Genomic DNA, 14,735 nt, shown 5'->3' on the forward strand with positions numbered 1-14,735 from the left:
GTCGTCATTGTTAGGGGAGGGGAGGAAAGGGAGGGCGGGGACACCGCGCCCTAGCCCCCCAACTCCGCCCGCGGGCGCACACAGGTTTCCATTGCGCCGCTCTCTTCAGCTCTTTCCCGCCGCTCTGCCTGGACCCCGGGGGCGGCGCTGCATCGAGGCCGTCCCACAGCCCCGCCCGCTCCGCGCTTGCTCGCGCCCAGAGCCGGCCGGAGTCCGGGCTCGACTGGGCCATGTCCGCTGAGCCTGAGCTCATTGAGCTGCGAGAACTGACACCCGAGCGGCGCGCCGGCCCGGGCCGCACCCGGCTGGAGCGCGCCAACGCGCTGCGCATCGCGCCGGGCACCGCGCGCAACCCAGCGAGGCAGCTGGTCCCAGGCCGCGGCCACCGCTTCCAGCCTGCGGGGCCCGCCACGCACACGTGGTGCGACCTCTGCGGCGACTTCATCTGGGGCGTCGTGCGCAAGGGCCTGCAGTGCGCGCGTGAGTAGCGGCCCCGCGCGCTGGCGAGAGCCAAACCGGCGGCCAAGGGGCAGCACTGTCGCTGCGGGTCAAGTTGCGACGGAGGGGGTAGAGTTAGGGATGGTCCCTGCTGACCAGGTCCGTTATCTTTGCCCCATCGCGGAGGAGAATTCGGGCAGATGGTTTTATATCCTTGCTGTGTTCTGCCTGCGTCTGGGGCACAGTTGGGCAGAGGTTATTGCCTGTGAAAAACAAGGTACTGATTTCACATTTCTTTAAAGTGACTTGGCCCTTCTTGAGAAAGGCTTTATGCATACCAGTCTCAGAGTCCACATTCCCAGGCCTGCCCCTTCCTAAAGATTCACTCACCTGTGTCCTCTCCAGAATCGTTGGGGTGAAGGGAATTTGCCCACCTATGGGAGGGGGCCTGGAAAAAGTTAGAACCTTGGGTGGGCCCCCTGCAAGCAGGAATTTTGTTGTCTTTATTTAGCAAATACCTATTGCAGGCCCAGTCAACCAGGTGTTAAAATATGAAACACAGCCACACACTAGCAGCCCTTCTGCCCTCCCAGGAATCACCAGCAAGCAGAGGTTGCTCTCCCACTGAATCAGCTAGAATCAGTTGGGATGCTTTTACAGCCCTCCAAACCGCTGTGCCCGGACTCTACCTCAGACCTGTTGAATCAGTCACTGGGTATATGAGTGTATTAGTGATTTTTAAACACTGATCATTATAGTGTACATCCTGGGTTGAGAATCATGCTCTGGCCCATTTAGGAATTTAGGGAAGGTGTCCCAGGCCTGTGTGGGTATGGAGACCCTCTCATCCAGTACAGGAGTCTGTCCTGAATTCTGCTGGGAGGAACGGGAGTTGTGACACAATACAAAGCACGAACAAGGTCTGGGACATTGCAGTGTTCCCAAAGAAAAATAAAGTGGCCATGGAAATGAAAAACAGGACAATTTGGGTGTGTGTCAGAGGCAAAGACAAGGGAGGAATCAAGGATGCGTTTTTTGCCTCAAACAACTGTGAAAATAGTAATGATTTTTGCTGAGATGAACTCTGGTGAGGGTAGGGTGAGGTGGAAGAAAAGTGAGTTAAATTGTGGCCATTTTGGGTTGAAATGTCTATTAGACATCAAAGTGAATATAGTGACACATAGATTTGATCTGAGGGGAGTCATGGAAGCCTTGGACCTGGGATAGGTTAGTGTACAGAGAGGAGGGCAGTGATCAGGACTGAGCCTCGGACACTCCACTTTTAAATCTGGAAGTTGAGACAGAACCAAAAGAACTGAGCAGGAGCTGCAGGGAGGTGGGAGGAAAACCGGGATAGTGGGAGCCCCTGGGAACCAAGGGGAGCAAGCATCAAACGATGCTGAAGAGGTGAGGATGGAGAAGGGACTGCCGGATTCGGCAGTGCAGTAGGTTGCTGAGGACTCTGACCAGGGCAGCTTCCTGGAGGGAGGGGCAAGCCTGACTGGAATGGGTAGAGGTGAGAGTGAAGGCACGGAATTAAGAGTATACGTAGACCAGAGTTGATAAGTTTTGGTGTGAGGAGAATAAGACATGAGAACTAGAGGGGACATGGGCTAAAGATTTTTGGTTTTTTCCCTTCAAGTAAATGGGCGGAGGAAGGGGGGCTGACAATGCGGAAGAGGGAAGTTCTGCGCTAGGCGCTAGAGATCCAACTGTTGAGCAGGCCTAGATCCCTAACCGCCTGAAGCCTTCCCGCGAGGTTCCAGACGCAGGGCGACCAACACTAGAATCTGTGTGTAGCAGTGGGCGGTAAGTGGGCCTGAGATAAGGCCGGTCATGCAGAGCCTGGCAGGCAACGGCCTGCACCCTGGGGATTCTCTTCCGTCCCCGGGACGCTTCTCTGAGCTGGAGCTGGGGCTCCTCCGCCTCACGGTCAGGCCTCTCTGCAGATTGCAAGTTCACCTGCCACTACCGATGCCGCGCGCTCGTCCGCCTGGACTGCTGCGGGCCCCGGGACCTGGGATGGGAACCGGCGCTGGAGCGGGACACAAACGTGGTGAGCCGGGGGGCCGGGGGACGTATGGGCGAGGCAGGGACGCGCAGACGAGCGGGACACATTGCTGACGTTCCTAGGACCGCCCGGCATTACACGCAATGGGCGTTCTAATAGCGGATTTCCTTGCGGCAGACAGTAGCTAATTCCGTGCGCGGGCTCGAATAGGTGCGGGGCGTGCCGACTCGGCGCGGACTGCTCGGAATCGCCCGGGCTCTCCGCGGGTGCAATTTCCGCACAGCTCCGCATCCGGTCTTGTGGCCACGCTGGAGCACATGCGCACACGCTCTCACTTGTGCCCAACTGGAGGCGGGTTAGCTCCTGTGAGGCTGAGCTGAGCTGAACTGCCTAGGCGATGAGATCATTCCTAGAGGCGAGGCGTGTGTGACCCCGCCCTCCGGCTTTCCTCCCCCAATGAGACGAGAGCTAGATCCTGGCTGTCTACGTTTCAGTGTTAACGGTTGAGGCACGGACACTGGTCCCGGCGCACGCGCACACTGACACGCGCGCGCACGCGCACACGCGCCTGGGGCGGTGGTTGGAGGCTACCGGCTCACACGACTCAGGGAGCTGGCGGGCGGGCGCGGCAATGGGCGAGGCGGACGCAGGGACGCCTTCTTTCGAGATGACCTGGAGCAGCACGACAAGCAGTGGCTACTGCAGCCAGGAGGACTCGGACTCGGAGCTCGAGCAGTACTTCACGGCGCGTACCTCGCTGGCGCGGAGGCCGCGCCGGGACCAGGTGGGAGCCGGGGGTGTGCGGGCGGCGGGCCGGGGGCAGTCGCTGGAACCCTGCCCCTCCCCGGTAAGTTGCCGTGTCCAGAGTTTGTGGGCAGTCCCGTCCTCCCGTCAGCGTAGATCCAGGACCGGCCTGGGGCCAGCACGCGGAACCGTGTATGGGGCTCCCAGCGCCTCGTACTGGGTGCCGAGGCCTCCCTGCTGTCTCTGTCACAGACCAGTTGAACCAGGGGAAGCAGCTACGTGCCTTGGGGTTGACCAGGGACGGGCATTATCCACCTATGACTAAAGCCTACTGCGCAGCCTGGACTAGCACTTCAATTTCCGCGTTCGGGCCGCTCCCACCGCCTCTCTGGGGGACCAGGAGGAGGAAGTGGAGGAGGAGGAGTCCTCGCCGGGAATTGAGAAGTGTGTTTAGGAGAAAGGCGAATGAAGGTCCGGGCTCCTGCATATACACTCCTAGATGGAGCCAGCTGAGTCCCCACTTCTTGCCCGTCCTGGCCTGTCACCAGCTGCTGGAATGTGAAGGATTCCGACTCCCTGTCTGGAGTGGACTAGAGTACTCGCTTCTGCAGCACTAAAATTGGAATGAACCTGGAGAAAGGGGATTTGGGACTGTATGGGAAGGAAGCCTTGTTTTGGATTGTAAGCATCCAGGAGCACTTTATTCACAAGAGGCAGGGAAGGCTAGATTGTAAAATGCCCTGAGAGGGGTCAAGAGAGATCGAGGTTACTAATCCAGACTATAAAGTGTGGTGCTGGAGTAGCTGTGCCTCTTGGAGTCTCCTAAGTGTCCCCATTATCAAAGACCCCTGTGCCGTGTGCCATGAGTGTGACCACTAGCCTCAGATAATTATTCTGGATGTGGTACACCTCAGGAGAGCACCCTGGCCAGGGCGTCAAGAAAAAGAGATGGGGACCGTGAAGCTCAGTATACCTGGCAGCAATGGGGCAGAATTCCTTGCATGCGCCAAGGAGAGGGAGTTGTGGGTGATTCTTTAGATGAAAATTTTATACCTCAAAAGCTGAACCCGTAGCTTGGGTGCAGTGTTTGAATATGGATCCCTGGGACTCTCTCTGTGTCACTCAGACGGGAGCCTTTTTCCATTTTGGAAAGGTGGAGAAAACCACAAGACCCTAACCAATTGAAAAGGAGACTAGGGGGGCCGGCTCTGTGGCAAAGTGGTTAAGTTCACGTGTTCCACTTCCCTGGGCGCAGTTCAGATCCTGGGCGCAGACCTAGCACTGCTCATCAAGCCATGCTGAGGCAGCGTCCAGCATAGCAGAGCCAGAAGGACCTACAACTGGAATATACAACTATGTACTCAGGGGGCTTTGGGGAGAATAAGAAGAAAAAGATTGGCAACAGATGTTAGTTCAAGGCCAATCTTAAAAAAAAAGAGACTAGAGAGTCCCAAGGTATATGTAAAATAAAACCATCAGTCACTCTGGACAGTAGCAGAGTGGAGGGTGGGTTGCTTTGTTGCAGGAGGAGGGAAATTCCATGGTCCTGCTGTGCATCCCTTTGGGATGGCTGTTAGACTCCTCCTCCAGCAGGTAGCTTTGGAAATAGAAAAGGAAACTCTTCCCTCTGGAATCCTGGTAGGACAGTGCAGTGCCACCAGTCCAAGTCTCTTGTTTTATGTGCAGTGCCACCAGTCCAAGTCTCTTGTTTTATGAATAAAGATACTGAGGGAGGTGCACCTGGAGAAAGGAAGGGGCTGGAACCAAGGTCACTGCATCCCAGTCCAGGGCTCCTGGATAACCAGGGAAGGGAAGAGAGAGGAGCAAGTTTTCTCATTCCCAGGCTGGAGCTCAGAGCCATTACAAGGAAGGGGAATAAGTTACTGTCATCCCTGTACCCACCTGCTCTGTAAACAGAATTCTCTTCGTTCCTGCCCTGGCACTAGAGTCTGCTCAGCTTTCCTCCTGCCCCTAGCATCCCTCCCATCCTGGCACTCCTTCCCATTGAGGCACTCTTTCCTGTACCAAGCCCTCTCCTTGGGCCTGAACAAACACATCCACCCTTTATTCCCAGCCTCCAGCGCTCATTTTACCCCCGGGTCCCCTATTTTCCAGAGCCCACACTGTTTGTTCTTACCAGCCTTACAGGATTTCCCACTGTCCCCAACAAGGTTTCTGCTAGAGTTTTCACTTCTCAATGCTCTCCTCCATCCAGGAGGCCTTTGCAAACTTGAGGAAGTAAATAGGCTTCCGTTACCACCCCTCCCCCATACCTTTTTCCTGTGAGGCCCCAGCCTCAGTCCTCAGTGCCATGTACTTGCTGGCTGCTGAACAGCAGCAGGTTCTAGGTGAAGACCATGCTGCTAAAAGGTCGTGAACTCCACCTTACTCCCTCATCTGTCCTCCTTGTTCCCCATCAGATGGTTTAAGCTTAGGGGGCTCCAAGGCAGCAGTCAGGGAGAAACTCAGGTTGTCCTGAGCTCAGAGCTGGGCACAAGGTTATTCTGCAGGAGACCTTCTGGTGAGAACTCCCCTGGGGCAAAGCATTGGTCAGCAATGATCTCAGCTGTGTCTGTGACACTCCCATTCCAACTAGGGCCTATCTGACGTCAACAGGAAGTAAGGCTGATGCAATGGGACCAAGGGAGTTTGGCAGAAAAAAGTTAATTCAGAGCCCTGGCTACCCTGGTCCATATCCCACCCTTCCAACAAGAATCCAGTCCCTGGAGGACTGGGGGAGGGGCTAAGTGGTGGAGCTAAAATCTTTGGGCTAAACCTCCAGACAGCAAGGGGGACGTGCAGAAGCCTACCTGCTTGGACCTTGTGGGACAGGCTCTACCAGGAGGCAGCCTGTGCAACTCTGCAGATTGGAGCCTGGCCTAACACTGCCTCTTGTGTAACTTGAGTCAAGATCAAATGGCATGTCACAGTGGCAGACACATGCTTCACTATGTCTGAGACATGCAGGGCTGGCCCCAAGTCCCCCACCAAGGGGTGTTGACATTGTAGAGGTGGCCCTTCTCCTCTTGCCCACTGGTGGCTGGGCTCCTGGTGTGCACCAGGTCTTACACCTCTCACCCTGCAGTGCGTCCTGGCCCTTTGTCAGGGCAGAGTGGCAAAGTAGCTGCCTTCTCCCGGACAGACCCTGACCCCACCCAACTAGGGTGCTGGGATCAGGCTGTGCAGTTGAGAGGTGGTTTAACTGTAAACAAGAGCCGCTCCTCAGAGTCCCCCATCATTTCCTGGTCCCTGGCCTCATGCCTTCAGTTGCTTTGGTTTTAAGATATCTTTAGGGCCTCACCTGATGTTGAGGAGGCCCCAGGCAGGTGGCAGAGAGAAGCCAAATGATTCTGCGTTTGCTGTCTTCACCCGTAGCATACAGAACCAGGAGCAGTGATGGGTTCTTCTCATCAGGCCTCGAGCTTTTTTGTCAGTTTCCAAAGGCTGCCCCAGAGGCCATTTTTTCAGAGTGGCTCACCCAGGGCTCACCTCCCTGCCTGTGACATGCATTGCAGCAGGATGGGTTCCTTAAGGGCCCTATGTCCATGCTGGCCCATCTTTCAGGACGAGCCTGTGGAGTGGGAGACACCTGACCTTTCTCAGGCTGAGATTGAGCAGAAGATCAAGGAGTACAATGGCCAGATCAACAGCAACCTCTTCATGAGCCTGGTGAGTTGACAGCTCAGGGAGGGGGTGGGGGGAGAGGCAGAAACCCAGCTGTGTGCCTGATACCCAAAGGTTGGGCACAAGCAGTGATTTAGTCACACCCAGCCTAGCCTTAAGCGGACTGGCAGTGCCTGAATCTGTTCCATCTCACCTGGAACCTAGTCATGGTTTGGTTTCTCCTCTTCAGAACAAGGATGGCTCCTACACAGGCTTCATCAAGGTTCAACTGAAGCTAGTGCGCCCTGTCTCAGTGCCCTCCAGCAAGAAGCCACCCTCCTTGCAGGATGCCCGGCGGGGCCCAGGGCGTGGCACAGCTGTGAGGCGCCGCACTTCCTTCTACCTCCCCAAGGATGCTGTCAAGCACCTGCATGTGCTGTCACGCACACGGGCACGCGAGGTCATTGAGGCTCTGCTGCGCAAGTTCTTGGTGGTAGATGACCCCCGCAAGTTTGCACTCTTTGAGCGGGCTGAGCGCCATGGCCAAGGTGGGCTTTCTACCCCACCCCACCTGTGTGTGAGGGTATATATGCATGCACCTGTGCATGCAGGGGCTGAGGGGGTTGGGCCTGACTCCAATCAAATACTCTCTTCCCCCTGACTGGCCCTCAGTGTACCTCCGGAAGCTGTCTGATGATGAGCAGCCCCTGCGACTGCGGCTCCTTGCAGGGCCCAATGAGAAAGCCCTAAGCTTTGTCCTGAAGGAGAATGACTCTGGGGAGGTGAACGTGAGTACACAGCCTTCCTTAGTTTCTTGGTGGTCACTGGCCCAGGCTAGTGGGTTACAGCTACAGGAATACTTGGAGGAGGAATGGGGCTGGAGGACAAGCCTTGCAAAGCCTTTCCAGGACTATGTGAGCCTCGTAGCTAGAGTAAAGGCTTCACGGCTCTCATGCCAAGGTCTAGGACTTGCCCCAAGAAGCCAGGAAGAACTGTTTTGGTGCTCTGCTCTTTCCCATTGGGGAAAGTCCTCAGGAGATGCAGGAGTCCATCTGATAGCATGGTGATCCCAGGCTAGATCAAAGCCACACAGGTAGGCCCAGGACATAATGGAGGCCCCCACTTCAGGCATTAGGACTTTTTATCTAGAAACTTTCCAGCTGCAAGGTACTGGGTCTGTAGAGTAGGATTAGACTCAAGAGTGCGGGCATGACCTGTCCACAGGTCACTGGAGAATATCTGGCTTGGTTGCCTGTCTGCAAAGTGACTGCCCTACTTTGTGAGGCCCATCTTCTATACGGTCTGTCGTCAGGAAACCTAGCACAGACCATTCAGACAAGAAGCTAACATTAGAAAGTCCCATCCTAATTGTGTGACCATGATGTGCTGATCTTTTCTGGGGAGGGCCTGCTGGCTTGGCCATGACTGTGACAGCCTATGTCTTCCCTCTCCCCCTCCAGTGGGACGCCTTCAGCATGCCTGAACTACACAACTTCCTACGCATCCTGCAGCGGGAGGAAGAAGAACACCTCCGCCAGATCCTGCAGAAGTACTCCTATTGTCGCCAGAAGATCCAGGAGGCCCTGCATGCCTGCCCCCTGGGGTGACCTCTTATAACCCCTGGGTGGAAGGAGGAGAGTAGGCAGCGCCGAGGGCATGCCGTGTGAGTGTGACAGGGCCCGTGTGGCCTGAGGAATGAGTGTGCATGGAGGCCCTCTCTTGCTGAGGGAACGAGCCAGAGAACAGTGAAGGAGCTGGCCCCCTGTGTCCACCAGTGGGTGTAGCAGAGTATTGCTCTGGACCCTTCTGCGCTTCATGTACTGGGTCATGGTGGGCCAGGGTTGCCCTGGCAAGCTGCTCCAGGCTTGCAGCAGGGGTAGAGCAGACAGAGTCTCCTTAATTAGTGGTCTCAGGAGAATCTTGGAGATCTTACAAACGGAATAGGGTCATGTTTGCAGGGATGAGGGCCCTCATCTATGGGGAAAGGTTGTATGTTTTGAGACTTAGATGGGGTCTCAGGACACCCCTATCAGAGCTAAGGGTGGGTGTTCAAGATAAGGCAGGCATCAAGGAAGAGTCTAGGTTGCCCTCTACAGTGCCCTCAGACTCCTCACACACCTGGCATCAGGGAGTGCTGGCTCACAGTGCCTCAGTGCCTCCTCCAAGGAGGATGTCCCTGGGCTGGGGTTTGTGTGAGTGTGGGCACTGGCCCAGGTCCGTGCCTTGTTTGCCAATCAAAGACAGGGTCTTTCCCTTGGATATTTTTGATAATGTGTGTGAATGTATGTAATATTTTGTGGCCTCAGCTGAATGCCTCCTGTGGGGAAAGGGGTGGGTGTGACAGTCATCATCAGGGCCTGGGGCCTGAGAGAATTGGCTGAATAAAGATTTAAGAATTCTCTCTACTTTTGGACTCTTTATTATGGGCCCTCAGATGTAGTTGCCCCTCATGCCAGTGGCTGCCATGGGTGATGGACAAGCTCACAGAGCACCTTTTCGAAGTCACCATGAGACCAATTTCTGAAGGATGTGGAGTTATGGCTATGTAGTCAGTCATCACTCAGCACCCTGGGACTCAGGTCGTGGTGGGGGCAGGAATATCAGCTGCAGCTAGAGCTTAGGGAAACCAGACACCCCCAACACATACACACACTTACGCAGACGCACCCCCAAGCTGTGGAAGGCGCTTCACCAAATATCTATTGGGGTCCTACTGTGCGCCAGACACTACTCATGGCACCGAAGGTATAGCTGTTAATTCTCTCTTCAGGAAGCGTGCATTTTGGTGGGTTTGGAAAGAACACTGAATTTGAAAGCCTTTCAGACCTGATTGTAGCTATACAACATTTGGCCAATTCCTTAATTTTCCTTCGGTTCCCTTTCTTCTCCACATGTGACAATGATGATCGCAAAATCGGTGTAGGAACAGCACTAAGCTAGACAAGCATCGTGCGGCACGGCCTGTGGTCAGGCCCGCAAGTGCTAGTTTGGGGGGACCTAGTGGTTGGGCAGGCCCACTGGACCTGACCTCTGGGGTCGGGGACGTCGGAGCTGCCATACACGAAGAAAAAGCGAGGAGGACACAGCCACTACTTTCCTGGGTAGGAGGTGCCCCCGCTGGAGAGAGCGTGGCCTGCTGGGATCTGACTTTTCATAGTGCATGCTGGGATGTCTAGCATCCGAGGGCGGCTATTGGTCTCGCCCCACTGACCGACGAGAGAAGCAACCAATCAGAGGGAGCATCATGCGGAAGCGGAAGTGAGGTTTCCGTGGAGACAACCGAGCCTGCGGAAGGCGGCGGCGGCGGCATCTGCGAGCAGAGGCCGAGGCAGGGCATGGCGGCGCCGACAGCCTTGTGAGAGCGAAGCGGCCGCGGGGCCCGCCATGCGCCGGGGGCGCTGACATGGGCGCCAGCGGCTCCAAAGCTCGGGGCCTGTGGCCCTTCGCCTCGACGGCGGGGGGCGGCGGCCCGGAGGCGGCGGTCGCTGAGCAAGCTTTGGTGCGGCCGCGAGGCCGAGTCGTGCCCCCCTTCGTATTCACGCGCCGCGGGTAAGGGCGCGGGTTTCGCCCCGGGGAAGACAGGCAGGTACTGGGCGCCCCGCGTCATGGGGAGCTCCCGCCGCCGTACCCCTACACCCGAGCCAGGACGACTTCCATATTTCGAGCCCCCACAGGAGCAAGGGGTGGGGGAAGCCGGGCAGTCGGTTCTTGGCTGTCTGGCTGCTCTGAAGCTCTCCCTAGGGGAAGAGTAGGCCTGAGACTTGTCCCTGGGTAGGCTGTCTGCACGGTAAAACTAAGATAGGGTCTCCTTGAGACTTCAGGACTTCTTCCTTTCATCTCTTCCAGCCCAACCTGCAAGTTGAAGGCTTCTAGCCTCCCCTTCCCCAGTTATTTTTAGGGGAGAATGACCCTCTGTTTTGGCTGTTTGCGTTCCCCATGGTGGCGGGGTGGGGACTTCTGAGGGTAGTGGCCCGGAAAGCAGGACTGGGCCCCAGTATTGGGGATGGAGCCTGGGAAAAAAGACCTTCACCCAGATATATTCTCCAGATGTGGAGCAGTGACCTCCCCTCTGGCTCCCAGGGGGCCAGACAGGAACACTAAATTGGCCTGGCCCTAGTGGGCCTCTGGGGACTGGCGCTCAGATGATGCTGGAGATTTGACTGTAGATACCACTGAGACCTAACAGTGACAGTTTGACTACACCAGCCACCTGGGGGTGGGTGAGGAGAATGCAGCTTTTTTCCTTTAGGCTCCCTCCTAGCTCAGGCATCTGCTATCTCAGGCTTTGGCAGCAGTGTCTTCTGGAGTGAGACCAACATGCCAGGCCACCACCCTGCCCACTCTAGAAGTCCTGGGTGAAGGCAAGGCCCCAAGTAGTTGGAATAGTTACTCTTGCTGAAGAAACCAGTGATGAGAACTGGTGTTGGCTGCCTGGACAGTGTGCTCTGGTATGGTCTCTCTTCTTGGGGTCTGACAGAGTAGCACTGGCCACCACCTGACTTCCCACTTCCTTCTAGTAGACCCCAGACCCTAAGCAAGGGACTCTCCAGGCTTATTTTCTTTCCTTTCTCTAGCCAAGGTTATTCCTTCCTTCCCATTTGGGGGTGGGCACACTTCCCTGTGGTCTGGCATTTGCCATGACCAGGTGTGGGGCTCCAGCCCAGCCTGTTCCCCTCTCCCTCTACACAGCTCCATGTTCTATGACGAGGATGGGGATCTGGCTCACGAGTTCTATGAGGAGACAATCGTCACCAAGAACGGGCAGAAGCGGGCCAAGCTGAGGCGGGTGCATAAGAACCTGATTCCTCAGGTGAGGGGCTGGGCAGTGGTCATAGAGCCTGTGTTGAGTGTGTGGAGGTAGACCCAGAATGGGGTCTGCTGTCATTGTGGGGGCTCTTCTGGGAGGAGCTGGGAGGAATAGGAAGGCTTCCTGGATTAGGGGCCCTGAGCTGACCCTCACTAGCCTCTGTTTCCGTGGCAGGGCATCGTGAAGCTGGATCCCCCCCGCATCCACGTGGATTTTCCTGTGATCCTCTATGAGGTGTGAGCCTGGAGGGTGGCAGGCATAAGCACCCTCTGCCCCAGCAAGAAAACCCCAGGCTCAAGGTGTGGCTTCCACTGAGGAACCTAGGCTGGAGCCACAACCCTGAATAAACTCCACTGGCCTGGAATCTTCAGCTGTGAGCAGGGCAGTCCTGCAATGTTGGTCAGGTTTTGGTTTGTACGTGGACAAGAGGTGGCTGGTGGTTGGCGAGGGATAATGGCGGAGTTACCAGCCCACCTTCCCCAGCAATCTCTACAAGGAGCATGGCAGGGCATATACTGGTCAGGAATGTCTGGTTCCTGTGCCCTTGCCTGGCCTGCTTTCTTCCAAGCTTGCCTAGCGCCCAGCCCTGCTAGGAGCTACAGCACTTTACAAGCAAGGTCTGCCTTCTTCCAGCCCTTGGGCTGTGGGAGCGGTACACAAGTGGGAACTTCCTTTCCCTCACTTCCCTTACCCCCTTGTCGAAGCATTTCAGCCATTTGCTACCTCGATTCCTCCTGTGTTGGACAGAGGCTGGGGACAGCACAAGCCTGATTCTTCCTGCCCTCCTGGTCATCTGTTCCCACCCCCAGACAGATGGACAGTTTGCTGGCTGTTAATAGGAGCAGGGACTGGTGTGGAAGGCTTCTCCCTTCACCCAGGGCTGGGCTGGGCTGATCCCTCCCCACTGCAACTAGGTGTTGTCCCCCACCCCACCCCCGCTTGAGAGGGCATAAGATGGGATCAGGAAGGGCTATGGATCGCTATGCCTATGGGGAGTGGACTCAACCCACCTACTCTGCCTAATCCCCTTTGCCTTTGCACCAGCCCCACCATGACCCCCACTGGGAGGAGACCATCTACCACCCTGTGGTGAGGAAGAACACGCTAGGGCTGGTGCCAGTAGCTCTGAGGAGACCCATCACACCCTCCCCTATAGTATACCCATCCCTTCAGGATCACTCAAGGGAAAGTACTGGAGACCCTGGGTAGGGACAGAAAGGAAAGAACAACCATAAAAGGAATACTTAAAATGTGAAAGTTTGTAAATAGTCTATTCCATGATGTTATTGGGGCAGAGTCTGATTTCTACATAGAAATGACTTGTTTTTTTAAATTCCTTACTGTGCAAGCTCTGTGCTAAAAGATTGTGGGAAATGGCTTGGGGAGGGTGGCCCCCAATCTAGGAAGGCTGTTGTGTTTTTTGTTCAGTTTCAATAAAATTATTTGTAGACCCCAAGAGTGGCAGTCTCTGGAGCTGTGACACCCAGCCCACCACCTAGGCTCAGTAGGTAGGCCTGGGCCCAGGATTCTGGTGGCCCCATCTCCAGCAAGGCCCAGGGTAAGCTTGAGCCCAGCCTCCGGCCATCTCAGCTATGACCAGCAGGTGGCAGTGTATTCACACAGACCTCAGGATAGAGGGCCACTCACTGGTCTATTGTGTTCAATAGTTGGGGACCCCTGGAATTGGAAGGCTTTGGGATACTTCACTAGGGATTGGCCCCACCTGTCTGAGCTGAGGTGAGAATGTAACCTCAGATAGGTGTGGAACAGTTTGCCTGCCCCCAGCAGTGCTAGCTGACCCCATATGAGGTCACAGCCTGAGCCCCGTGGACCTCCCAGGCCCAGTCTTAGGTGGACAGCAGCCAGATGGGTGCCACCACACCCTTGGCCTACTGCCAGCCTCTGCAGCCCAAACCCATCTGCCTCCTCCCAGGGCTACCTGTGGACACCAGCAGGAGAGTGGGCTTGGAGCTTCTGTTCCAGCAGGCAAAGCTCAGCCACTCAATACTTCCTTCTGTTCCCTGTTGCCCTTGTCTTCTCACCTGCAGCCTGCCCTCTCTTGACTTCTAGCCTACACTTCTCAGGGCTCACTATGAGAATGGTTCTCTGCTGGGCCTAGCCCTTGGCCATCAGCCCAACTCCCAGTTAGGGAGGAGGGAGTTGAAGGACCCAGACTTCTGGGTCTGGTGAGTTGGCCTGCCAGTCTTTCGGAGGCTTAAACTTGTCAGGTCCAGAGCAGGATCATCCTGTGCAGCCTGGATTTGCAGTTCTTTGGGCACCTTTCCATTTTCCTGATAAGAGGCCAGGCGTAAGGCTCTGTCATCCTCCACTATCCCCCCCACTGACTGCCCCAGGGTCAGATGCCGTCCCATCTCCCATCTCCACTGTCCCAGTGTGAGGGAACTCCCTGTGCTGGGCCTGCCCCAGCTGACCCCAAAGCTGGAAACAATGGGGGTCAGGGCAGTGCTTCCCCACTCCCTCCCACTGGGCTGTGCTCACTTCCTTCCTGCTGGCTGCCTGAGGAAGTGTCCCTGCCCTGTGACAGTCTGGCCTGGCCTTTGTTTCCCCAGGGGCCCCCACCCTTAGAGCTTCTAAGGCCTGTGTGTCCCTTGTGGAGCCAGCACGGTGGTGCAGGGACACCACCCTCCCACACCATCTCCTGGACTCCTTGGTCGTCAGGGACATGTTCCAGGGTATGTCCCCACCTCCCCCAGTCCCCCAATTTAACAAAGCCTGTTAAGAGAGAGGCCCTGGGCATCAGGGAGGTGGCCCAGTAGGGTGAGGGGGTAGGCTCAGGGTGATTTGAGGATGTGCAGGTTTGTCTGCACCTCTGGAGGGGTCGGCTGGGACCCTGCTGCAGCCCTCCCTGGGGCCAGGTGCATTATGGGCACCCCCTTTCCTCACTCATGTTGTAAGGAGACCCCTGCTCTGCAGTGTCGGAGACATCCACCCAGGAACATCCTTCAGTAGGATAGCACCCTGCAGAACCCTTCTAGCCCCTGCGCCACCCCCCACCCTGCACAGTCACACACATTAACACATTGTCCACTCTGTCATACTTGGGACGTTTCCGCTCTTAGTGGAAAAAAATTGACTCAGCTCCTGGAAGTTCCCCCAGCCCCCCTCTAGGGC

At 56.2% G+C, this 14,735-nt stretch overlaps 2 protein-coding genes across 7 annotated transcripts; both read left to right on the forward strand.

Annotated features, from left to right (window-relative positions):
• Window positions 1-48: 48 nt before the first annotated feature.
• RASSF1 (Ras association domain family member 1) lies at window positions 49-9,201 on the forward strand. Of its 6 annotated transcripts, none has more exons than XM_070238848.1 (7): window positions 79-480; window positions 2,388-2,494; window positions 2,944-3,233; window positions 6,758-6,862; window positions 7,047-7,344; window positions 7,469-7,584; window positions 8,257-9,201. In XM_070238848.1, the coding sequence occupies exons 2-7, from the start codon at window positions 2,413-2,415 to the stop codon at window positions 8,401-8,403; spliced, it is 1,038 nt and encodes a 345-aa protein (XP_070094949.1). In that variant the 5' UTR covers window positions 79-480; window positions 2,388-2,412; the 3' UTR covers window positions 8,404-9,201. The 6 variants fall into 6 exon arrangements, with proteins under 6 accessions (XP_014587141.2, XP_070094949.1, XP_070094951.1 ...); XM_070238850.1 differs by having other exon boundaries at window positions 199-480; window positions 2,944-3,874; XM_070238849.1 differs by lacking the exon at window positions 79-480 and adding an exon at window positions 2,107-2,247.
• An 812-nt stretch (window positions 9,202-10,013) lies between these two features.
• On the forward strand, window positions 10,014-13,059 carry TUSC2 (tumor suppressor 2, mitochondrial calcium regulator). The gene is made up of 3 exons (XM_001496048.7): window positions 10,014-10,345; window positions 11,486-11,606; window positions 11,778-13,059. Exons 1-3 carry the CDS (start codon window positions 10,200-10,202, stop codon window positions 11,841-11,843), a joined length of 333 nt encoding a protein of 110 aa, XP_001496098.4. The 5' UTR covers window positions 10,014-10,199; the 3' UTR covers window positions 11,844-13,059.
• Window positions 13,060-14,735: the final 1,676 nt, after the last annotated feature.

This window comes from Equus caballus, chromosome 16 (genome assembly GCF_041296265.1).
Source record: "Equus caballus isolate H_3958 breed thoroughbred chromosome 16, TB-T2T, whole genome shotgun sequence".
NCBI lineage: Eukaryota > Metazoa > Chordata > Mammalia > Perissodactyla > Equidae > Equus > Equus caballus.